The sequence below is a fragment of the Equus asinus genome, chromosome 2, assembly GCF_041296235.1.
Source record: "Equus asinus isolate D_3611 breed Donkey chromosome 2, EquAss-T2T_v2, whole genome shotgun sequence".
NCBI classification, from domain to species: Eukaryota; Metazoa; Chordata; class Mammalia; order Perissodactyla; family Equidae; genus Equus; species Equus asinus.
In genome coordinates, this window is record NC_091791.1 from 42,226,395 (window position 1) to 42,253,556 (window position 27,162).

The 27,162-nt window shown below is 38.0% G+C and overlaps 1 protein-coding gene across 3 annotated transcripts in view; it reads right to left on the reverse strand.

Moving 5' to 3' along the window:
* A1CF (APOBEC1 complementation factor) overlaps positions 1 to 26,303 on the reverse strand; it is a 161,381-nt gene extending 135,078 nt beyond the window's left edge. For all 3 annotated transcript variants that reach the window (XR_011495094.1, XM_044755058.2, XM_014866739.3), the window contains exons 1-2: positions 26,217 to 26,303; positions 112 to 255 (exon numbers count right to left, since the gene is read on the reverse strand). Coding sequence is in view for 2 of the 3 variants with exons in the window: in XM_044755058.2 (XP_044610993.1) it covers positions 112 to 210 (99 nt within the window). In the remaining variant the exon portion in view is untranslated. The remainder of the gene's footprint in view (positions 1 to 111; positions 256 to 26,216) is intronic.
* Between the last annotated feature and the right edge of the window lie 859 nt (positions 26,304 to 27,162).

Sequence of the window (27,162 nt, forward strand, 5' to 3'; positions counted from 1 at the left end):
TCTGGAGTTATATGACTGCCTGCTCACATTTTGCATCTTACGGCCATTAATATTCCCACCATTCTGTGAAGCCAGTGGTGGGGCTCAGCAGATGTCAGAAGAAGTTCCTACCTGGACCAAGCTATATCCTGTGCGCTGGACCAGTGCGCGGAGGGCTGCTTCCTTCTGGGTGCCGCTCAATCCATCCCCGGATTTGTGATTTGATTCCATTGAGAGTGATTATCAGCAAAAAATCAGGTTAATTAGGGTTGCTCACTGAAACCAAATTTAAGATAAATTAAGTAAATTACTGCTGCCAGGTCCAAACTTGTGCTTTTCATGAAGGACATCTTTAGGAAACATTCTCTATAAATGAGTCGTTCAGGTTAGAGCAACTAACAGCCACACACAAACAAGGCCAGTTAATATCCTCATTGCAAAAGAGTTTGTAAAAAATGTACAATTTTAGGTAAAGTCTAGACATCAAAAACGAATAATACCCCTTCTCCAATTAGAACGCAGATCAGTAATTCTCAATTCAATTATCACAGAATGTCACCAAATGCTCAAAAACAAATTGGCTCTTGTCAATTAAAAGAATATTCAAAATGGTCCTTGCAGATGTGGGAAGGGGGCCCTGTTACTAAATCAAATCAGCTAGGATAAAGTATCAAAATCCTGAGAGATTTCATTTAGCTATTCTATGTGTTACCTGAGGCGTTTACCTACTTATTCTCCAAAGATCAGTTTCTAAAACAGAGCACGCTGGTGTTGGATACACAGAAGTCATCATGCAAACTACTCTGTGTAATAAAAATGTCACATGGGTTTTAACGAAACAAGAACAATGCATCCTTTTGAGTGGTGTTGGAAGGGCCTACTACCACCTGGGTCATATACCCCATGGACCACTCACCACAGGACATGAAGCCCTTTGTAAAAATCTAAGAAATTATGAAAGGGTTACATATGTCCGTGTTTATGTATGTAAATATGAATATGCAATTTTCAACATTTTATTATCTATACTTTGTATTTGGGAACGTGATTTGAACCCCATTCTAAACGTGATGGTTGCTCCCATCCACAAGTTCCCCCACAAGGATATGGCCATGCTGAAGTTTCCAGGAACAGTGGTGTGAGGCCCTGGAGTTGCTCCTGTATGTAGGGGTCCTACACTGACCTGCTGGGTGAGAGTGTGAGTGGCTCAATGGAGGTTCTTTGCTGATTCTCTGCTGCTCACTGTGCTCTGCCAACCAAGACGGAGGAAATGTGTTTCATGATGATTTGAACCATGAGCGAATCTAACGTATTTGACTATAGGTCCTTTTAAAAATTTTCTGTTCTGTGCATTGAGATTTTCTATCCTGATTTTGGTTGTAATTTAAAGATTCAGAATGAATGGACCATTAATAATATAGGAAACTGGGCCAAAAAATTGGGTGACCAAAAAAAAGTGAGACTGAGGTGATCGTTTCAGTAAAAGGCAGCTTCCAAGTATTATTAAAGCAATAGAATAAAAAAAGTCCCCAGGCTAATAGATGAGGATCATTTAGAAAGTAATATTTTCAAAATATTTTAGAAAGCCAAAGGAAAAGAGTATGAGATTCCAGAGAATGTCCATTAGCTGTTACAGGGACAGACCAATTTCATGCTCTGCATAAGCATGGTCATTTTACCCCTGACTTTTCTAATAATTCTTGCTTACTTCTGACCCAGGCCAATTCAGTATCACTCATTCATTCTCTCAAGAAGTATTTAGCTAGCGTTGTCGGTATGCCGGCTCTACCTCCTGCCGCCATTTGGGCATTGTATTCTATGGGCAGTAGGCTAACTCAGTTAAGATGCCAGTGTGTGTGTGTGTGTGTGTGTGTGTGTGTACTTTGCAAAAGGCAGTGATTTAAAAAAAATCCTAACTTTGTATTTTGGCTAAGACAAATTAGAAAGTGTCTTTTTGATAGTGGTGATTTGATATAGGTGCAGTAATCCAGGCTGGGACATGTAGCTTTACTGACACACTTATCGTGTAAATCCTCTTCTTATGGATACTACAACATAGGAGTGAAATGAGACCTGCTTTCAGTTTATAATCCTAGTCTGATGGTGAATACAGTCATAGGAATCTCTATGAAGCAATATAAATCCTCATAAAAAAATAAAACAATATAGGCATTTTGAAGATTTACAAAGAAAATGAGCCTTTAAGACAAAGTCTAACTCTTGAATTTTTCCCCAATTTTATTAAACTTGTCTTTTTGTGGGGACACTCTCAGTTCTCCCATAGTGCTGAGTTTAACCTGCACGAGCAGGGAGGCCACAGAGGGACTGAGGTCCAATGAGGTTAGTCATGTGTGTCTTACAGATGTTTAAAAGCAAAGTCTATTGTCCTTGCCAAGTTGTAGATTTGCTCTTTGCGGAACTTCATCTTTTCCATCAAAAGTTTATTTACAAAATCTACCTTTAGTTTTGGTTAATAATTAGTAAAGGTGATGAAAGATATTTTGACTTTTGGTCACTTAGAGGTTCACTCTGAAATTATTGAGAAAATCTATATAACGTGTCAATATAGTGTCAAGTCATTGGAAATCAGGACATGGAAATAAACTTGAGAATTTGCCACAAGAGACACTTCATCTTCTAGGTTTATTTCTCAAAAACAACCCCCTCTTCCAATGTTGACCTAATCTAAGAGGTGAACTTGAATCCCAGATAAATATTTTTTTAGGCAAGTCAAACTTTTGTTAAAAAAAAAAGCTGGTCAATTTGAAAGAGAGGTTTTGCAATACATTTTCTAATTTAGCACCTTGTAAATTCTTCAGCTGTGAGACTACCGCATTTTGAAAGAGTAGCTCCCAATGTAATTTATTGAGGCAATAGAATTCAAAACCTGTATATAGCAGGCATTAATGCCTTTGGAGACAGAGGAAAGTACTTGGGAATGTTTACCACTTATTCATTCAAAAATTATTTACTGAGTACCTACTATCATCCAAGAATGTTTTTTGTTTTTGAGACACTGTTTTGAGGCTATAGCAGAGAATGAAACAAACCCCTCTCCCCAAAAAATCTCATGGAGTTTTATAGTGAGTGAGAGAGACAATAAACAAGACAAATAAGTAAAATATACAGTGTGCATATGATAATTTCTGAGGAGAAAAAAATAAAGAATGGAAGAGGAATATGAAGTGTGTGTATGGGGGGGGATGAAATTTTAGATAGTGTGGTCCTGATAGAGTGAGTCTGGGGAGAGATCTTGGCAACACATTTGGAGGAGAGCATTCCAAGCAGAGGGCCTGGCAAGCTGAGGTGGGAGCTTGTTGATGGAACAACGAGGAGGCCTTTGTGGAGAGGAGGGAGCTGAGTAAATGAGGAGAGAAGTTGGGAGTTGGGGTCAGAGAGATAATGGCAGACCAGATCATGTAGGATCTCGTAGGTCACAGTAAGGACTTTAGCTTTTGCACTGAGATGTGAAGCCAGAGATAGACAAGATTTTACTTATGTTTTAACAGGATCACTCCAACTGTTGAGAATACGTTGAAGGGAGTAGGGCAGGGCTTGGCCCGAGGTGAAGCAAAGGAGGTAAGTAATGCAAACACAGGGTCTGGTCCTGTTTTTACTCAAAATTTTGCTATCTTAAATTACGGATTTTTTTTGCATTGATTTTGATTTTTTTAAAAATATTGCATTAAAATATCATTTGTCTGGATTACTGAGTTTTTTGATGCCCTTACATTTTGCATTCAAGGCAAATGCCTCACTGTGTTGGTAGGGGGGGTCAAGGGGAGAAGCAGGGAGAGTAGTTAGAAACCATTGCAACATCTAGGCAAGAGACACTAGTGGCTCAGACTAGAGTAGTGATAGTGGGGATGGTGAAAAGTGGTTGAATCTTGGGTATATTTTACAGATGAATTGGATGTGTTGTGAGAAAAAATGAGGAGTCAAGGATGACATCCATTTTTTGGCCTGGGCAACTAAGAGTAGAATTGCCACTAACTGAGATGGGGAGCAGCAAGTTTGTGGAGGATAAGCAGGAGGTCGGTTGTCGGCTTGTTGATTTTGAGATACCCATTAGATAGCCATGTAGAGAGGCTGAGTGGACAGTTAGATATATGAGTCTGAAGTTTATAGGAGAGTTCAAGGCAGGAGATATCAATTTTGAAGGTATCTGCATAGAGATGATAGTTTAAACTGTGAGATTGGCTGAGAACATCCAGGGACTGAGTATAAAAAACAGGTCCAAGGACTGATCTCTGGGGCACTCCAGCTTTTGGAAGTCAGGGAGACAAGAAGGAACTAGCAAAGGAGAATGAGATGGAGAAGCCAGAAAGGTAGGAGGAGAACCAGGTAAGTGAGGTGGATTGGAAGCCAAGTAAAGAAAAGATTTTGAGAACAAGTGAGTGAGTGGGGGTGCCAAGTCCTGCTAAGTCGAGTAAGATGAAGCCTGAATAGGAACGCAGACACTGGAGCTAGACTTCCTGGGTTCAGATCCTCATACTGTCTCTTACTCTATTCCCTGGGGAAGTTCCTTAACCTCTTGGTGTCTCAGAATCTTCAGCTGAGAAAGTGATAGTATTTCTCTCAAGGTCATTGTATTACATGAGTAAATACATTGAGGGAGCTTTGGAAGAGTTCCTGCCATATATTAAGTGCTAGATTAATGCTAGGCACAGATATATAAAATATAGAAAGGAGAAAGAAAAAGGCAGTATATAACCAAGAACCTCAACTTATCAATTCTGTGATTCTGCAGTAAGAAATTCCACAGGTTCATGGAACAGCACTGTTACCTAGATGACAATGGCTGAGAGAAGAAAGGGACAGAGAAATGGAAGTGGATGGAGAAAGGTTACAGGCAGTATTACAGCGAAGAATCATGGACCCCCTCCCCACCAAGCATCAGTTTCCTCAATTGTGAATTGAGGTAGCAAGCAGGCTGTGAATGATGCTGTTTTGAAGATAAAATGAGCAAACACCCGTGAAGTGTTTAGTTTAGGTCTAGCATACAGCAAGCACTACAAGATGGCTTACTGTTACTGCTAACAACTCATGTTGGAGGAAAGAAGCAGAGTGGAGGAATAGCAGTGATTCCAGAGGGGCCCTGCTGGAGATGACAGCACCTCCTTGTATAATTTTCTTTCCCTACCTTCTTCTTTGTATTCATTCTGAAAATGGGGTGAAGGAGGGGCTAATAATAAGAAAAACTAGGGATCTCCTCTAGCTCTGCCAACTTTCATTAAAGTGCAATCAATGTCTCCCCATCCTCTTAGACAGTGTTTTTTTCTTGGCAAAGAAATACTTTGTTCAAATGTATATTCACCACCAAATTTGTTATAGAAAATGAAAAATTTTCCCCTCTTTTCTTCCTCTGCCTCCATCTCAGTGGAAATTCTCTAAGCCTCAGTTTCCTTCATATACAATTAGGATAATAATCGTTCCTACTTCATAGGTTTGTTTTGAGGATTAAATTTGAAAACAGTTCAAATACTTAAGGTGGTTTCTGGCATTTAATAACTGCCCAATAAGTTATGTTATTTTCATTATTGTTATACTTAATCTCTAAGAGCAAAGGGTAGAATTTCAAAACCAATTGCAGGCAGGATAAAGTCCCAAGTCCTTAGTAAGATACATTGTTTCTTTGGGACTAGATTCTAGATTTCCCTTCCAATGCCATTCACATATCCTGCCGCTGGGAATTACTGTCTTCTTATACTTCTGGGCTCTCTGCTTGAAATGTCCTTCCCTTCTTTCCCCTTTTCTCATCTCCCCACCTCACTACATTGGCCCTATTGATCCTTCCAGGCCTGATTGAAATATTGTCTGCGTTTTGATGGCCTCTGTCTTAACATGGAGTGTCACCTCCTCAACGCTTTCCAGAAAGCCTGTACATCCCTGTATTGTTGCACAGGTACTGTAATTATTTGCTTACACAACTATCTTTCTCACTATACTGTGAACTTCCTGAGTTTAGGGACTATGTTGTGTTCATTTTTGATTGCCTGGAAGGCTTAGCCTGGCACTATGCTAAGCGCTTAATAAATGGAACAAATGAAAAACTATGGAGCAGTGTTTTATAAATTATGTTGACTTGCTGTTGATCAGAGGTAAAATTAATCTGTATCTAATCTCTTAATACTTATTATTCTTCTTGTTCTAGTCACTTCCTAAAAGCTCTATTCTCTAATGAACTTTCTTTATGTGAGAAGTTGATTTGAATGGTTTCTCCAAGTTTATGAACATATCAACACATTTGGGTGAAGAGACGAGAAGAGTTAAATTTTTAGAGTGCTACGTGATTGAAAAATGGAGTTGACATTTGGATTCACTTTTCTTCTTAGTGCCTTTCTGGTTTTATATTTGTGACTTTAGTGCCTTATTTGATCAAGAACAAAAGGACCGAGATGTTTTTGGAGGTTCCAGACTTCTGCTTTTCTGAAAGTCACAGTAGATTGGAATAAACAGCTCACCTCATCACTTGGTAGAGACTGCTCAATAGAAATTTCCAGAGTTCACTGTGGGGCAAGGTCAGAGCTGCTGTTCCTGGCCATTGACCCTGATGGCCTTGGATACCAGTGGGTCTTGGCTCAGGGAAGGTGGCAGAGAAACAGAGATAGGAAAGAAGGTGCAAGAGAGAAGCAGGTAGGGGGTAAATTCTGACTTTTCCAAATCTAGGTGTGGCAGGGGAATACTATTTGCTGTTCTTTAATTATCACTCTATTCTGTAAGGAGGAAAAGCATTTATTTTATACATAAAAACTGATCCCACATAGAGAACCAAATTGTGGAAGGAAAAATATGAGAGGATTTTAAATGATATTTTACCGAGATTTGCCTGAAGTTATGGCAATGTTGGAAGATCTAATGCCCTCGTGGGACATAAATTGGAAGCTGGGGAAACAGAGAGAGTGGGAAATAAGGTTTTTATAAAACCTCTCAAAATAGTAAATTGGGCAAGACATAAGACAAAGTTAAGAGAAGTACATCACCGAAAAGCACACTTAAAAGGGTGAAGAAAGAAGAACTTGGAAAAGCAAAGACAGAAATGGTGGTTGTGAATGATGGGCAGAGAAGAACAAAAAGGAGAGGAGGTAAAGACAATTAAAGTTAGAAGATTTCTTGCTTAAAAACTAAATGGAGTAATTATCCTCAACTTTAACAGAAAGGTCAACAAATATTAATTTATTATTTGCTATCTACCAGGCACTGTGCTAAACAAATTAGAGTTAGGCAATGGAGTCGTTTTGTTAATGTTAGAGTTTCTATCTTATTCTACTTCATTTGATTTTTCTGAAGAGGATGGATAAGGTAACTGAATGGGAAGAAAGACTATTTCTGACTTGGTGAGCAGAGAGGTGTTCTTTCATAATTGAGCGAGGGGACATTGGGGGCCCGTCCTAGCAATGTGCCCCATGTATATTTCAAATTGATGAGTGTTTCACTTGCCATTGGGCCCTCTCCAAACCAAATCCAGTCTTTCACCAATGCTTTGTTCTGCCCTGATGTCTCGTGATGTAGGCTGGGCATAATTCTTATGCAGCACGCAAGTTGTACAAATGGTTTCATCATGAATTTCAGCCTTCTAGCATCTCCTGGGAATTTTACACAGAAGGAGTTCCAGATTGTATTGAGATGGCTTGTGACCAAAGTTTACACGTTTGCCTAATGACACTAAGTAAATATTACTTTGCATGACTTGATAAAGAAATACAAATTAGCTCTAATATTTTCCTTGGAAAAATGTTTACAATCGGTCTTAAGTTTATTTTGGAAGTGAATTAATGTGATAGCTTTTTATTTGGCCAGGCATCATGAACCATAACAAAATTAATAGAGAATATGCATATATAAAACTCCAAAATGTAGCCATAAAAACATCACAAGAAGTACCAAAATGTGGCAACTTATTTTTCAAAAGCAATATATATAAGCAAAAAATTTAATTAACCAGAATCCCTTCTATGTTATTAAGGCAGTAGTAATGAATCATGCATTAATTTGGGCCTGATCAATTTGGGCCTAGACAAGGCTTAAAATAAAGAAAAATTAACGTAGTTCATAGCAGATATATTAATTTTACTCATAATTATTGACAAAATCCTCCTTCTCTAGTAAGTTCCACATTTTTAGAGGACAAGCTTGCATTTAAATTTCAGTTCTGCCACCGTGATTTTAACTTTTCTAAGATCCTGTTTCCTATTCTAAGAAAAGAATAGGAACACTGATACCTAACATAAAGATTTTTGTTTTTTGTTTTTTTCAAACAGAGGCTCAAATAAATCAGACAACAGATATGAGAACACCTAACAAAGTACTTGGCATACAGAAGATGCTCAATAAATGCTCCTTTTTTGTTCCTTATCTGCTGCTTTGGTTGACTCAGCCATCATCTGTGGTTCTCTCATGGATATTCTCCTTTCTAGAATTTGTTTGAGGTGAAGAGAAACGTAGTTTGAATGCATTATGTTGAATTCTTTCGTACTGCTTTAATAATTGATCTAGTTATGTCATTTCTCAGTAGGAAAAATCCTTAAGGTCCTCAGTCGGTGTGTGTATGTGGTGTCTCACAGAGCGTGTTAGTGTTGTAATGAAAATTAGACACAACCTAAATATCCAGTGATAAAAAGTATTTGAATAAAGGGTGGTACAGCACAACTAATAAAACTGATGTTCTAGTAGAATATGTATGATTTAGGCAGATATTTGTGAAATAAGTAAAAAAGGCAGGTTACAAAACAGAATGTGTAGTCTGATTTCATTTGTGTTAATTTTTATATTCATAAGACTGATTAAAAAAGGCTAACTGGTTATATCTGGGCCGTGGATTAAGAAATTATTTTATCATTATTATTTGACTATTTTTGGCTTTCTATAACATACAGCTCTTACTCTAATAATTTAAAAAAATAAGTTAAATTACGTTACTGAGTGAATGTCAATGAAAACAAGTCATATCAAAAACTATGAGATGTTGAGATTCTATTCTGAGAAAACTGTTTTTCATTTATTAGGAAAAAATTCTGAAAATAATATGAGCATTCAACTAAAGAGGCTAGGAAAAGAACAAAATAGATTAAAAAAATCAGAAAGAAACAAAGATAAAAGTAAATTAATAAAACAGAAAAATCTGTAGACTTGATAAATAAATATAAGTGCTGATTGAAAAGACCTGTGAATTAGAACACCTCTAACAATCTTGACAAGGTAAAAGGAAGAAAACTATTTTAAAAACAAGAGGAAAAAGTGGATATAACCACAGATCAAAAGACTTTCAAAGAATAGAATGTTTTTATCAACACACTGAAAAATGTAGATACAGTGACCAATTACCTAGGAAACTGTGGGTTTTGAAAATTGCCTCAAGCATAAGTTAAAAATTTGAATAAACTAATAAACATAGCTATATTGAAAAAAAATCAATGTTTTCTTCCAAATAACACAAGGTGCAGACGGTTTTACTAGGCAAGTTTTATGATAATTTAAAAAACAAATAATTCTTTTGTTATATAAAGCCTTTCAAGGCATAGAAAATAATGGGAACCATGAAATTCTCAGTAGATTTAGCATATCTGTGATACAAAGCCAGATAAACATATTACAAAACAGAAAACTATAGACCAATATCACATACAAATATAGATATGAACTGCATGCAGTGAAGTGTCAAAATACTAATATATAATAAACATGATGGGTTTATTACAAGAATACAAAGATAATTCAACATTAGGAATTCTATTAGTTTAATTCACTTCATCAATGGAGAAAAAAATCATATGATCATTCCAGTAAATATAAAAGTGGCAATTAATAAAATTCAATGCCCACTATCATTTTTTTACAAAACCCAAACTCTTGGTAAGTTAGCAATAGAATAAAACATTCCTAAACTGATAAACAGCATCTATCAGAAATACGCTGCAAACATCGTACTTAATAGTGAAACACTACAATCATTCATTCTCATTAAAAACAAATAAATCAACTATATAAAACTATTAGATTAAAGAATACTATAAGGACAGTTATAAAATAAATATTCCCTATTTAAGCAGAAATAAATGGAATGTGATGAGAAAATCTGAACAATGTATACAAAACACTTAAGAATAAACCTAACGCAAAATAACCAAAATCTTTATGAAGAAAATAATAAATTTCTACTGAAGGATCTAAAGGGCTGGATAAATGGAAGTCCTATTATTGTAAAGATATCAGTTCTTCCCAAATTATTAATTTAATGCAACACCAATTTAAATTCTAATAAAATTATTTTGAAATTTGAGAAATTGACTCTAAATTTCATCTGGCAGGAAAAACGTGCAAGAAATGTCACAACATGTATTGGAAGTATAGAATTATTTGGAACTGACCTAATCAAAAGTTAAAATAGGCACAGAAATAGATAAATAGATTGATGGAATGGGAAAAAGTTTAGACCCATTGTTTTGTTTATGTTGGAATTTGCCAATAGGTTCTATATCAAATCATAGGGAGATCACAGACAATTTGGGAAAAAGATAAAGTTGGCATATCATCTCGTAACACACACCAAAATTCTAAGTGGATTAGAGAATAACTTTTAAAAACATTGTATAAGTACTAGAAGAAAATATGGGATAACATTTTTATAATCTTGTGATGCAGAACGTCTTCCTAACCAAGTAAATAAGAGCTGTAAATGAAAAGACTAACAAATTTGACTGCTTAAAAATTACAAACATCTGTAATGGCAAAATAAAGTTAAAAAGAGGTCAGAAACTAAGAGAAAATGATTACTATTTGTATAATATACAGAAAGTATACAAAGAGTACTTTAGCATACAAAGAACACTTTAAAATCAATAATAAAGAGACACAAATCAGTGGACAAATGCGCAAAGGACATGAGCAATTCACAGAAAAAAGAAATAAAGACAGTTTGTAAACTTATTTAAATATGGTTGTCATCTTTAGTGATCAGAAAAGACAAAACAAAAAGCAAGATACTTTGATTTTGCCTATTATGAGGCAAAATTTGAAAAGATTTCAAATAATAATAAACATAGCTAACATTTACTGAATACTTACTATATGCTATGTTCTGAAAACCTTAAACATAATTCATTTAATCCTCATAAAAACTCAACGGGATAGGTATTATCATTCCTATGATACAGGTAATAAACCAAGTTAGAGAGGTTAGTTAATGTGCCCAAGGTTATTCAAGTAACAAGTAGCAGACCTATGATTTGAATCTAGGTAGCCTGGGGCCAGTCTGTGCTCTTAATTCCTAAATTTGACTTCTCATTTTCTTCACCTTAAAAAAATAGGCAAGTGGTGGCAGCAGGAGGGAGATTATATTATCTACCCAGCTCCCCTTAAGGTGTCGCAGTGAGGAACACGTGATACCATGATGAAACTTATGAGGGTGTACTGTGAGTCTGTCTTCCCTTCCATAGGGACAGGTGATCAAGGTCATTTAAAGCACTGTGGTAATTTAGCCTCTTTGCTGGAATAAAACAATGAGCTATTGTAATAATTCTTTTGAGTGGACTGTTTGATGGTTCACTTGGACACGTTCAGGATCTGACCACTTTTGGACATGGTCCAAAATGGACACATGGTCATTGCCAGCCCTCTGTTACGCACTTCGTCATACCTCGCTGAAATACACTCCTTGGCAGAGTGTAGAGTCTTCATAGGTGACCAAGTGACGTATTACTTGGCAGGATCTGACTTGCATTTCATGTTAATTTCATGTTAATTTCTATTCTTATATTTAAATTAAGGTGTTGGTTTCTTCTTCTCATTGATCTTTAGCTCTTCTGGATTGTAGCTAGCCTGAGAGGAGAAAGTCAACTATGGGCCAAATATCTGATGGAGTAGTGCAATGATGGGTAACCAAAGCCACAAGCATTTCTCACAGGCACCAAACACATCTATTTTGGGAGCAGGGTCTTCTCTTTCTCCCTATGCAGCCACCTTCAAATGTCCATATAATTTCTTGTTTTCTCCTCCTGTCTCTCTCTCTCTTCCGTTCTTTAATGCTGTACTTTTTTCTCTCTCCTGCTCCCTTGGTGACACTTCTTGCTAAAGAAGTTGTTGATTCCATCTAGAAGGTATATTGTACTTTTAAGGCAAGATATTAATTGTTGCAGAGAATAAATGCTGACAGATACAACTTTCTAAAGAAATGGTTATTTTTGCAAAGATGTATAGGGCCAGCTGATACTTTGATTACTGTTTGTTGATGTTTAAATTTATATACCAACCTATTTGGAGCCATTCCAAGTCCTAAATAGAGCAACTTAAAATAGCAAAACCCAAGATGCTGGGGAAATTGCACTATAGCAAAAATATCTATAGAGAAAAATAGAACTATACCAGAGAAAAAATGCCACTGGAACTACTGATTTAGAATTTATCAGAGAAAAAGAACAAGCAGATGTATAATAGACAATGATAGTATTTCAATTTTTGTATATGTCCTTGTGTATATACATAGGTGTATATATACGTATGTATATGTATTCGTGTATGTATATATACCTATGAATATACATACGTACATACACACATGCCTGGACTGAATCAGGGCATTCTAACGATGCAGGGGGTGAGAAAGCATGTCTTCCCGACTTTTTTTTTTTACTAATTAAAAATTGGGAATCACACACAGTCTCATTTGAAAAGAAAAAGTTACCCAGACTCTTGGAAATATTAAGTGCATTCATCTGGTCCACAGATCACCATTCCTATAAAAGAATCCTGACATCTAGAAATCCTTTTTGTTTTGTCTGAAGAAAAAGCAATGTCAAATAGAGGAATTTATTTTCATTTAAAACTTGCTTAAAATTGCACAATGTAGGGTCCAGTAGAAACACCTCTTGCTTTTTAGCATATTCTCATTAAGTGGATACAATGCAGGTACATTTTAGCTGCTTCGAAAGACATTTTATCATTTATTTGCTTAAAATGCCCTTTAAATATCAACAAGGGGCCTTTAAATCCCTGGGATATAGCTTGAAACTGTAAATTACACAATGAAAGACAGGAGAGAAACATTAACCTATGCACGTCTTATCAAAATACAACTGTGAGATTTAACTGCAAGCGTGCCTGAATTTTAGCAAGTAATATTTACTCCCTTAAATCTCTCCTTCCTCTATTTTTATCATGCTCTGAAAAGCAACTTCACCGTAATCTTCTGCTCAGAGGATGTGCTCAGTTTGAGTGCCTTCCTTAACGGTAACTTGCAATAACTTGCTAAGCAGGGCCTTATCCTTAAAATATTGTACCCCTGTTAAAACATACTCCAAACTGGCACTAACGGTTACCACTTATGAATAATCCTAGTTAACGCCAGCTGACAACAGGTATGAGATGAAGGAGCTGTGGAGAAAGAACAGACTCCCTGTCTGGCTTCACATGATAATCACCTGTACATGGGCATCACCCTCCCCAGCCCCAGAGGGATGCAGATTCAACTGGTCTGGAGTGGGGCCCAGGAAATGATATGTTTAAAAACTCCCAGGTGATAATAATTTGCAGCTGAGATTGGAACTGCTGAGTTAAGCTCTAGTCTATACATGTTAAATGTGAAACAAAATAAAACAATGGAGAATAACTGAATTTATCCCACCCACCAAATAGGCTGGCTATCACATAAAACTCTATTAAAAAGAAGAAGAAAACTATAAAAGAAAAGTAGAGACTGAAAGGGGCAATAATTCAAAATTTTCTCCAATTGTCTTGTCTACATTGCCATCTTTCTAATGAATAGATGTTTTCCTAATTGCTATTATTTAGAAATAATAACCTTGAAATATCAAAAAATGAAAAAAAATCCCATTCTTACCAGATTCTGGCCCAAGTGCTTTGTTTTCAACTCAGTTTCTATGAGGACCAACCAACAAGGAATTTCTATTATCACCGTATGCATAAAACCATGACTTATCATGGCTCTACATATGGAAAGGAAGCAAAAGCTGTGAGATAGAGAAAGGATGGAGAGGAAAGAGTGAGGATGGCTTTTAGAAGAGAGAGAACAGATGTAGGAAGCAGTTGAGTCGAGTTAACAATGAAACACCTGAACAGACCTATGAATTCTCACTGCTGAAGTCCTTTCAGCCTCTTTACCCAGAACAATCTCCAACATGGGCTCCTCCTGAAGTCTGGGTCTTTTTTCCTGATTTCTGTACATTTATATCCTTACTTGTTGCTCCTCTTACACTCCTACCCCATCTGCCACCCCCTCTTTCATTTTTGGGCTTAACCTGAGCTCAAAGTCTAGAAGGAAACCTCACCACTGCTCTAGGCCCTGCCTCTTTGTTCTGCACCATGGCTAGATCAGTCTCCCTAAAATGTCCCTTCTAATATTCTCCTGCCCAAAAATCTTCACTGGCCTCATCACTAACTGTAAAGAAACAGTCCATTCCCTTAGCCTGACATTCAGTGCCTGCCATATCTGGTCCTGACAGTGCTCTCTTGGTTACCTCTCAGTGCGAGTCTGGAGCTGTTCTGTGCTCGAGCCCATCAGGTCTCCCAGACACACCAGTTACTTCTCAGGTTCCTTTATTCTTGTTTCCTATCCACCATGTGCCTAGAGTTCCCATCTTCCTTTCCACAATCTCCTTAGCTGAGATGAATTCACGCCTGCTCCGTCAGGTTGTGTGTGGTTATGTGGGTATGTATGTTTGAATGCACAAGAATACGTGTGGAGAGGAATGTGTATATATATATATATACACACACACACATATACACAGAGGACAATAAACTTCTGGTGGCAGGTGTTGGGAGCACAACATCACACAAGAGACCTCTCTATACACCCCTTTCCTTTTGTAACTAGCTCTGACACCACCACTCCTTTACAAATCCTCTAGCCTCTGCTCAACTTGGATAAGAATATCAGAAACTCTGAAACAGAGATCCTCATAAGTAATCTGTTCTTGATGACATTGAAGATTGAGAGATAAATAACAAATAGCTTTTTATCCAAGAAAGATTTTAGAAAATTTTAATAGCAGATGGAAACTGCATGTGTTGGAGGAGGGAGTGGGTGATGGGGAAAAAATGGAGGGTCTTAAAATCAGACAACATGAGGAGCTTTCTATTCCCTTAAGGTTATATTGTGATGGTTAATTTTTTTATGTTATTTTTTCATTTTTTGGTGAGGAAGACTGGCCCGGAGCTAACATCTGTTGCCAATCTTCCTCTTTTTGCTTGAAGAAGATTGTCACTGAGCTAACATCTGTGCCAGTCGTCCTCTATTTTGTATGTGGGATGACTCCACAGCATGGCTTGATGAGTGGTGTGTAGGGCTGCATCTACAATTCTAATCCGTGAACCCCAGGCCACCCAAGTGGAGAGCACAAACTTAACCACTATGCCACTGGGCCGGCCCCTGTGATGGTTAATTTTATGTGTTAACTTGACTGGGCCACAGAATGCCCAGACTTTTGGCCAAACATTATTCTGGGTGTGTCTGTGAGGGTGTTTCTGGATGAAATTAACATTTGAATCCATAGACTGAGTAAAGCAGATTGCCCTCTCTAATGTGGGTGGGTTCCTCCAATTAACTGAAGACCTGAATAGAGCAAAAAGGCTGAACAAAAGGAAACTCCACCTGCCTGGGACATCAGTCTCTTCAGTTCAACACTGGTGGTTCTTGGATCTCAAGCCTGGGGCTTTCAGACTAGAACAACACATGGACTCTCCTGGGTCTCCAGCTTGCTGACTGCATATCTTGGGAATTCTCAGCCTCATAATCATGTGAACCAACTCTTTATAATAAATCTCTCTAGATAGATAGATAGTGAGAGAGAGCGAGTGAGCGAGATTTATATATATCTCTATCTGTATAACTTAGAGGTGCTGGTAGCTAGTACTACTATCTTACAGGTACTAGAACAGTGACAACACAAAAACCATTTTTGTGTATGTATTGGAATATTGGTTGTGCTTCTCTGGAGAACTCTGGCTAATACATTTACATAAGTGTTTTCAGTGTTGTCATTGTTCTGTTACCTGTAAGATCAGGCTACAGATGGCTGTTGTGTCATCTTCACTCAGTAATGATACCCAACTCTTCCCACCATGCCTGACTTTTTGAAAGATCCCTGGGAAAGAGAATTGACAGAGTTTAGAAATTCCAGGATGACACAGCCTAACAAGAATGGAATTTCTTTGCATACGTGTTTAATTTCTAAATTGAGTGACAAGTTGGTAAAGTGGTAATCAGCGTGCAATGTAGATATCCTTCAGCTTAAAAGCGGATGTTTATTCAATAGTCCTGGGACCAATTATTTTTGTGGCAGATTACAGAGATTTGATGAGCTTTGAGTGCTATGTTTCATTCATTCTTGGTCTCATGTTATTACGTCTCTTTTTTTTCTCGTTGAGATTGTCCTTTTGAACTTAGTTGTTGCATCTGGTTTCCTCCAACCAATATGGAAAAATTAAGTTGAAAACTTGCTTCTCACCAAGACTGCCAATCACTGGTTATTGGAATACATTTGATCCCTGAGTGAAGCTTATAAAATCCAAATGTCTAAAGCTCTGTATTACAGTGCCCCGTAGGCAATCTGACACTTGTAATGAAAGACAGCCTTATGTTTCCTTTAGAAAAGAGCAGATTAAATAAATTCTGATTTTGTGCTAATTTACATGCATAGTTTAATCTGTCCTTACTAAGTTCCTCCTCCTTGTTTCTAGTTAGCCACTGACTTCTGATACTTTGCCCTTTTTTTGAATTCCCACTGCCATTAATTATCATCTATGCAACCATCATTTCATATACCTAGATTATTGTCTTAATATGATCTCTAGTCTTTTCCAACTCTAACACCATCTGCATAACACAGGCTTATTTTTTTAAACATTAATTTTGTTATGTTATTTTCCTATTAAAAGACTTTCAGGGGCCGGCCCTGTGGCCGAGTGCTTAAGTCTGCATACTCTGCTTCAGTGGCCCAGGCTCGGATCCTGGGCGTGGCTGTGGCACCGTTCATCAAGCCATGCTGTGGCAACATCCCACATGCCACAACTAGAAGGACCCACAACTAAAATATACAACTATGAACTGGGGGGATTTGGGGAGAACAAGCAGAAAAAACAAAAAGAAGATTGGCAACAGTTGTTAGCTCAGGTGCCAATCTTTAAAAAAAAAAAGACTTTCAATAGCCCCGTATTCCATAACTCTATCAATTAATGTCAACTTTTCTTTTCATCACCGATCAAACTTATCCAACTTTGTACTCCACATTAATTTCCAGTGTATACCTTATCTCTACGCAGACCAGTTTGAAGGGTGGCTAGGAGTTACGAGAAGAAGGGAGAATAAAGGGACTCAAGGTGACGGAAGTGTAAGCGAAATAGCATGGATGGTCAAGATGTTGAGTATGGCTGGAATGTTGAATGCAAGTTGAGAGGCAGGTATTGGGAACAACAACAGATAAGCTGGTAAGGTAGGCAAGAATTAAATGAATATTCGCATGATAGAGTGTTTTTGTTTTATTATGAAGTCCCTGGGATCAGCATGGAAGAATTCTAACAGGACCCTGTGTACTTTAGAAAAATGACTCTGTGAGTTTTGTTGAAAATGTCTTAGAGGCAGAAAAGCTAGATTAGGAATAAGTGGGGAAAAAGGAGGGGCAGAACTATGTAGCAATAAGAATGAAGAGAGGGAGGGCCGGAACCTCCACAAGGATATACACTTATCTTTTTAGCTCCAGCTCTTAGCACCAAGCCTGGTGCTTAGTAGACGCTTCATATGTATTTGCTGGACTGAGTGGAAATTTCGTATAGCCTCTCTGACTTCCTTCACACTTTGTTCTCTTTGTCCTAATTTCCTAGTTTCACTACATGATATTAGGATACACAGTATTTTGCCCTGTGTTGGTTGTCATTGATTCCCAAGTAGGAGGGTGTCATGGTAGGAAAACCATGGGATCATAGATTCCGACTGACTTAGGTTTGAATGGTAGAGTTCTACTCTGTAAGAACTTTGCAAACTTGGTTCAAATCGTTTAACTAGGTCACAGTTTCTTCAGTTCACAACTGGGGATAATGATGTCTGCCTCAGAGAGTTGTTATTGTGATCCAAAGAGATAGGATGAGTAGATAGCATAGAGTTTGCTACACGACACTCAATAATGTTTTTCTTTACCTTTTCTACCTCCTCCCCTTCTTTCCCCAACTAGATGGCTTTTTTATTCAACAAACAATGTTGTGCATCTTGTTAGGTGCATAACACTGGAAGTCTGGGAATTGAAAAATAAATAGGATAACTTTTTTGCCTCTCAGGAACTCCTAATTTAGCATAGTGAGTAATACTCATTTTTCAACAAAGTAAGAGACCATGGAGAAGGGAGTGGTTAGTTATCCTGGGACTGTGATGGGAGCTCTGAAGAACCCTTCTTAGGTTCCTTGAATTTAGGGACAAAAGTACAATACATCTTTGTATCCAAGATGGCATCTAGAATATTGCTAAACTCAAACAGGGGTCAATAAATCAAATCCCACTGGGTAAATTAACATCATAATCTCACAGGATCTCTTTGGTGCCCCTTCCTCTTGCCACTTCCCTTAAAGTAGACACTAATCCTTAATCCCTTCCACAGGAGCCCTGATGTCTCATTTAGTTCCTCCCACATCATTTTCTCTTCAGGGGTCTACTGCCATGCCTATGCAGGGGACTGATTTGGGACAGGTCATATTATTCCATGCTTGCATTTTTGTTGTGGTAGTAGCCATCCTATTCTTCAACAGTATGCTTCTTTGTAGGAGGCTTTGAGTACTGATGGATTTTCTTGTTGTAACTGTAAAAATAACAGAGCCTGAGGGGTTTGCACTCCTGTGTGAGGATCCAGAGTTCTATTCTACTTCCCTTGCTAATCACTCAGGTTCCCTCAAATCATTACATACCAACTTAATTAGGAGGTCTTGCCCATGATAGAGAACATTTCTGCTTTGGAAAAACTGCAACAGAGTCAGAGAAATTGTTCCAACTTTGCGCCACAAGCCAGCGGTGGGGATAGTTAATTTCTACGCTACCTGACCTGCAGTCTGAAAAACACTTATTAGTTGTTGACATCATAGCCTTTGTGTTTCTAACCATTTTATTCTAGGAAAGGATTGTGTAATCAACACAGAAATGAGACAATTATTATAGCTGCCATAGCTAGGGTTTATGCACACTTGCTTGGTATTATTCTAAACATTTCATGTGTAAGTTCTGATCTAGCCCAAAAAATAACCTTGATTTTACAGAAAAGGAATAGGCACAGAGAAGTCAAGTAATTTGCTGAAGGCCACATAACTAGTAAGTGGTGGAACTAGAATTTGAGCCCAGGCATTCTGGGTCTAGAGCCTTCTGCTGTAACATTATAATTGTTTCCCTCTCTGCTATGCCATCACAATGAATCAGAGCTTTGTATCTTTGGACTTTAGAGAATCTTAAGATAGTGAATTGTTATTATAGGAAATATTTGACTTTATGGCTTGTTTTGAAAGGCAAGTAAAAAATAAGAGTTTCTAGACATTGTAGCTTTTTCTCTTATCTTAAAATATCCTAAGGGACCATATAATGGCTTTCCCTGAATGATTCCAATTCTGGTCAGTGCATCTGTCTTAAGTATCTGTTATATAGTGAGAGAGAGACATGAAGGAATTAGTCTCTGGTAAGGATGATGCTCAAAGACTTATTAAACTCAAAATTATTTAATAAATTAATTCTTCCTCAAAGATTGTACAAGTACTTGCTGTTCAAATACCTTATATTATCCTCTGGTTGCCCATGGCACTTCCACCCTTGGCCATCTCTCCTCTACATCTTCTCTTCCCCACCATCAAAACTTACTTTTCCTAAGTACCATTCTCACAAGGCTTTACCAGGCTGGTTAATTTGCTAAGTGATTTTAGGCAAAAGTGTTCCTGAATGTTAACATCTCAAAGTGTCCCTATCACTCGCTCTCCGTATCCCAGCTAATTTGTATTTTAACAAAGAACTTCTGGAAGCAAGCTCTTATTATCCTAAATAAATAACTCTATCGAGGCTGATGGAGCTGCTATTTGGGAGCATTTGGGTCTCAATTTAAAGCTCCAAATTAGGTCAGTTTAAATATGGGACTCCCTTAGCATTCATAGACCTAGCAGCCCAATTATTCTTTCCCTGGGGAGAAGGCTGTGTCTTCCAGGTAGGAGATGCTATGTCCTCTTCAGACACTAGCAGAATTTGGGTGTAAGGCAGCCAAGTCATTCAGGACAATTGCTTTGTGTTTTAGGAGAGGCCACCACTGTGTTCATGGTGACTGTGCCTGCACATATTTCCTCTGTGATCTGGGTCTGACAGTCTCTCAAAGTCACAAAATGGGTCTCTTTTAACTGAGTCTCTGGCTCTGTCAGTCTGTGAGTGTGGGAATAGCAAGGAGGGCAGGACTTAGAGTGAAGGGAGCATTCCTCTGAACTGTGGAGGTCCTCTTCATCCCTCTTCCAGAATCTGTGTAGAGAATCAGGCTGGATGAGAAATGCTGTGCAGTGGGACGTGTATAATGGAAAGGGCCTGCCTGAGGGTCGGGGTGCTGCACTTGGGTTCTTTCCCTAATGAAAAGTGTCTTCTATCCTGGGGAAACTCATTCAGCTTTTCTTTGTTAAATAAAGAACCTCAAAGTTTCCTTCCAGTTCCAAAATTCAGTGGTTCTCAGTGTTCCATTTATGCCCTGTTCACAGGGTGGTATGTGCTAGACTGCTGAAGTTCACTCCTGTTTCTGCCACTCATTAGCTGTGCGACCTTGGGCAAGTTCCTTCCTGTCCCTAACACTTAACCCCTTTATTGGAAAAATGGCATAGCAATAGTATCTATTGCGTAGGATTCCAGAGGATTAAATGAGTTAATCTGTGTGCCTGGCACGTGGCGGGAGCTATATAAGGATGTAAGAGCTATTGCTAATATCATTGTCATCATCATCACAGGGTGCCAGTTCTAACTGGTTGGCAGTAAATGTCCAAACTGTGAGGCACTGTTAGGGATCTTCAGGAAAGAGGATTGAAAAGAGGATTCCTGAGATGGGCATTTATAGGTGCAAACAGTTTTCCTCTCCATGGTATCAGGTTCTGATTTCTGACTTCCGCTGAGAGTAATCAGAGGTATTAGGGTTTAAATACATCTAATAAGCCAATTTACTTCCTGCAGAAGGCCCCAGCTGAAAAGATGAGCACTGAACATAGTCCTAATAGAAGAGCTGGATAGAAGAATACGAAAGATGAGTTAACAGAAATGGAAAACAATTGCATTTATACGCAATACTCTGCCAGTGCCCTGCCAGTCTTTCAGGAGATATTATAGAACCCCCCCTTCCTTCTTTCACTGTGTTAGTTAGTCTGCACTGGTTTAAATCTTTTTAGAGTTGTTTTCTCTGGGACCTGCATGGGACTGGTTTTCCTCTCACCTTCCATGTGGATCCTCAAGGCCTCTCATCGTAGTTTCATCTAACCTCTTAATTAATTCACAACAAATCAACGTCCAGTACAGTAGTTGAAGTCTCTCTACATAATCAGCACGATGCTACATAAAGAGAGTTAGGCTTACAAACTCCAGGTGAGAGCATCTTTCAATTAACTTTGTTGTTAGTGCCGTCGATTCCAACTCCTAGCAACTCTGCATACAGCAGAGTGGAATCCTGCCTGGTCTTTTTGGGCCGTCCTCCTACCTTCCAGTGCTATATCAGACAATGCTCTGCTGCTATTCACTGAGTTTTCATGGACAATTTTTTCAGAAGTAGGTGTCCAGGTCCTTCTTCCTAGTCTGTTTTAGTCTGGAAGCTCTGCTGAAACCTGTCCACCATGGTGACCCTGCTGGTATTTGAAATACCAATGGCATAGCTTTCAGCATCACAGCAACTGGCAGCTGCCACAGGATGACAACCAACAGATGGGTGGTGTGGGTCCATGGCTGGGAACAAATCCGGGCCAAGGCGATGAGCACACCAAATATTAACCACTAGACCACCAGGGCTGGCTTTCAACTAACAAGTTTTGTACAATTGGAATGATAAATAGTCACTCAATTGCCTTGAAGAAACTAGGCTTACTAAATTCACTATGAAGAAATTTGGGATTAAAACGACCTAAATAAGTTCTTCTGTATAAAATGCTTTGTAAACTAGAATATACTATAGAAATAAGGTATTATAGTAGTTAATTCTGCTGTGTAAATTTGGTGTTCTTTAAATCAATTGGGCATCCCAAAACAATGAACATTTTTTGGCTCCTGGAGGAAGAGACGACATTACTATGTCATTGGAGGTGGCATTTTATAGAATTGCAAACCAATTGGCTCACTTAGTCATTCTATCTGGCCAAATAGTCATGTGCTAATTCTCTTTCGCCATATTATTGACTGGGGCAGGACACTGTATGTAGCCTTGCGAACTACAGAGAGTTACCTTAATCTTTATTATTACTTCCCTCTTAACATCACCAAGGACCGAGCCCTATTAGAGTGAGCAAACCTGGAGAATGTTTTCCATATGATCATTAACACCTATGTATATAAAATCCCACATAACTATCTGTATAAGAAAAAAAATCTTAGTTTATATATCTTAAAAAAAAAAAATCAAATTAGAGAGCTCAAGATACCAACATATTTTAGTCAAGACAACCATTTTTCTAAAAGGCAATATTTTAATTTTGGTTTAGATCAATCAAAAGTAGATAACACAAAACTTCAATTTATTAAATTTAAAATTGTAAATAGTTTTTAAAGCTGATAACCTAGTTGGGTTAGGTTTGATGGGATAAAATGATAAACTAGCCTTCCTGATCCAATGATCAGTAAACATTTGTTAATAATTCCTGCCCAGATTTTACAGTATCAGGGCAAGGAGCACATGGAATTTAGATTTCTAATATAGAGTGTCAGTGCCCTACTGCTGCCCCTTTTCCAGATGCTTCCCCGGGGGCGTTTGGACTGTTAGAACCGCACTTCAGAGGAGCCTGGTTACTGTTTCCGTGAATAAGATAAAATGGTGTTTATCCTCCGTCGATCAATACTGTCTTGTTTGAACTTATTGAGTCATTTAGAGACACATAGGCAATGAAGCTATTGTGCAATAGTACCCAATGTCCTACCCAGCTTTCAGAGGGATGACAATATTTTAAAAGACAGTTATTGAAACGGATTTTTAACATCAACTGGCTGTGTGATGAAATGAACATACACCGTGACAGGCTGCGTCCTGTGGGTTTCAGTGAAAAGGGCACTGGGCTTTTAACTGAGTTTTCTTGAGCAACATTCTCTAAAATAAAAGTATATTGTGCTGTTTCTAAATAAAAGAAAATGATAGGTGGTTGTCTCTTTCTCCAAATAAGTGGAATAGGGTTTCTATTTGTGACTAATCAAAACGTCGTTATTTATGTACTGTTTTTGATTTAAACTATGTTGGCGTTGTTTTGACAATCAGGAGCTAATGGGTAAGTTTGGAAAGTTTTAGGAAATTTTTGTGGAGTTTCTTAGAAATAAGGAGATGGAAAGGGAAGAGAGTTTTGCTGAATTCCTACTGTGTACCAGGGGGCTGTCCTTAACTGTTTTGCTATATCTTCTCATCTATTCTTCACTGAAGTCTGCCGGACAGATTTTACCCCCATTTCATGTTTGAGGAATTGGAGATTCAGAGAGGTTAAATAGTGCGCTCAAGGTCACAAACCTAGGGAGTTTTGGAACAGGCGTTCCAACCCAGCTCAGTCAGGAGGAGGGTTCAATGTTCTCCCTATAGTTAGTTTAGAAAGTCTCAAAGATAGGCGTGGTCCTGTTTAATGGAAGATAGCTGGACTTTAAGATGTTTTCAATTCTGATGATTTCAATAGTGATGATTTCAGTTGGTGCTGGTCGTTATGAATACTGGACATGGGCTATAAACATGATTTGTTCTGGGGCTGGCCCCGTGGCCAACTGGTTAAGTTCACGTGCTCCGCTTTTGGCAGCCCAGGATTCACCAGTTTGGATCCTGGGCATGGACCTACACACCATGTGTCAGGCCATGCTGTGGCAGCATCCCACATAGCAGAACTAGAACAACTTGCAACTAGGATATACAACTATGTACTGGAGCTTTGGGGAGAAAAAAAAGGGGAAGATTGGCAAGAGATGTTAGCTCAGGGCCAATCTTCCTTACCAAAAAAAAAAAAGAGAGAAAGAGTTCTTTCTTAATCTGTGTTCTGAAGAATACCATTTCTGAGAGACATTAATAAATGTTCCTGAAAGAAGATGTTCTATTGTATATTAAGCTTAGGAAACAAAATACCCCCTGTTATTCTAGATATTCACAATAAATGAATGTATTTACACACAGAGTGAATCTCCAGTCCTGTGACTACAGTGTAATGGTTACACACCTAGGCTCTGGAGTCAGACCACCTGGCCAGGGACTGGCTCTGCTACTTTCTAACTGAGTGACATTGAGTCTGTTAGGTGACTTATCTGTGTCTCAATTTTGTCATTGGTGAAATGCTGTAATAGTATCTACCTTATGTAGCTGTTCTGAGAATAATATGAGATAAATGCATGGAAAGTGCTTGCAAGTACACTTGGCAGTATAGTGCTTAGTAAATGTCTGTTATTAGTACTCAGAACACTCATGTAGTGACAAGACCTGCTTTAACTGGTCTAACCAACCGCCATTTCCTCAACTTATTTGACAATAGAGTCACTTTTTGTGAGCCACATTTATTAGTGTCCACTGAACACAGTGTAGGAAGTGTCGTATTTGAAATGACACAAAACCAACTTGGTATTAGCCCAGTTGGAAATAATAACTAAATATTCAGTGTTTTTATATCTATGTCATTTTATGTTTGCCCATTACAACTAATTTCTTTTTTCTTGCCAACTCTCTCTCCCCTTCCCTCACACTTGATAAATAGTAAGCTGGAAGAGTAAAATGTGAGAATCGTCTGAAGTGGGCAGAACCAATATTATTCTAGAAAATACGGCCCTTAAAAATGAACCTGTACGTCTGTGACTCTGTGTTTAGCAGGGGAAGCCCTACAAACTCTGACGAATAAGTGGTTTCACTTTTACTTCCAGACCTATGCTCCTACTACGTGTACCTCAGCACGTATTACAAAGGATGTTTCAGACCAGACTAACACGTCTCAGTTATAACTAGAGTTGAGTTTGCCAATGTATGTTTTGCAAAACACTCATCCTGCACAATGCACAGATAATGCTGTGCTCTTCATCTTCTTGGAGATGCACAATACACATCTGAAAAGTCCTATAGTAAACAAACCTGTTTAATTTGGAACCCATTCTACTTGGAACTTACTTTGGTAATCATGGAACAAAAATATTTCAATGAGAGTTTAAGAGATTTGGGGTAGGAATGGGATATTCCTGGTGAGTGCCCTGATTGATTTCTTTCTTTAGATAAAATACCATCATATTCTGGTTGTAAATCATCTTTTTAGAGTGAACAAAATGATCATGTGAAAATATGTCTACTACAGTTTGCCCAAACCATCATGAAAGGAAAAGATCTAATAATTAGCTACCCCAAGGTTGACATTTAACATGCTGAAAGCCAGTCATTTTCCAATGACTGACTTTGTTTTTGTTTTTGCTAGAATGAAAAGCAAATAGCTTAGGGCATGCATTTGGTTAGTAGGATAATGGCAAAAGAAATAGCAAGAATTCACCAAGGTGATTTTTTGCTTTTTGTGGGTTTTGTTTTGTTTTGTTTGTGGTGGTTTGCAGGATAAAGGAGAGGGAAGATGATAATTGAATATGTGAAGTCTAAAGTATAAGAGGAATTATGACCCATACAGTGAATTCAGAATCTGCCAGTGATGTTCTATTTCTCTTGTTCATTACATTTTTTATGTTTCCCAGATTTCTAGGACCAGGACAAGCAGTCAACCACAACTCTCCCTGCTGTCTGGTTATTGTTAACTAAGATTCACAGAAACATTAGCCCTACTCTTGAACCCGAAGTGGTAAATCTACATTTTTTGAGCCTCAGAAATTGATTAAATCAAGGAGCAGCAGCTGGCTGCCATCTCTTCTTTAGATGATATGATCTTTCCAATATATTCTTTCGTTTTCAGGTTGCTTCGTTAGTATAAAAATAACTAGAAAATTCCCTGAATTCGGCTCTGTAATAGAAGAGGGTAAAAGCTGTTTTCACTGCGTTCCCACTGATCCACACTGCACAGTTTCCCAGAGTTGAAATAGAAAAAGCAAAACACATGGACTGTACCTGAGCGATTTCAGAGATCCCCACCCGGAAAAGGTTTCCTTGATTATGGCGAATTCAACGTGTTACTCTGGTTATGCTCTAATCATCATATCAAACTCCAAAGGTTCAGTGGCTTTAGGTTTGGTTTACAATTCCTGGGAGTTAAACTTTAACTCACCCTGTCTCTTGCATCCATGCAGCCCTTTGACCAGATAATTGGGTCACTACAGCCTGACAGAATCTACAAAACTACTGTGGTCATTTGTTTACAAAATTAAAACATATTTTGCATTAAAACCCATCGATGTGGATATTATTTTGGAGCTTTTTTGGTGACCTATATTTAAAAAGGAGAACTCACTGCAATTTGGGTAACTACACTTATTTATGTTAGCTCCTTTGTTTTCTGCTATAACAAAGTAAGATTAAGCCTAAGGTAATTTGGGAGAATATTTGGTTTTTTCTTTTTTTTTTTTTACACTTTTTATATCACTATATTACACAGAATGCAGTGTGGAGTTTTAGGTCAAGTAGATAGATAAATGCTGGCTTATGAAAATAAATGTGCAAAGCATTTATATAATCAAGTGAATAGGGTCAGATCAGGTTGGGGAAAGCACGCTTGTTTTCGTACAAGCTGCTCATTCAGATTTTAAGAGGGAGCCGTCACTGTGAGAGCATAATAATCAGCTCTGTACTGGGTTTGTATGAGAGCCGAGGCTTTTGTTCATTGCATGAAATCTTGGTAGTAACTGTGTTTCTTGAAGAATAGAGAAATGGTATTTTCAAAGATGTAAACTCTACACTCTAAATTCTCGGGTAATAGCTCCAGTCTATAGAGGAAATTCCTAAAGGTAATAAAGACCACTTTAAAAAAAAAAAGAACTAAAACTTTCCTAATTTTGAGTAAATTTGGGTTTAAGGGTTTATAAACCATAGGCTCCCAAACTAGAATTGGAGGACACTG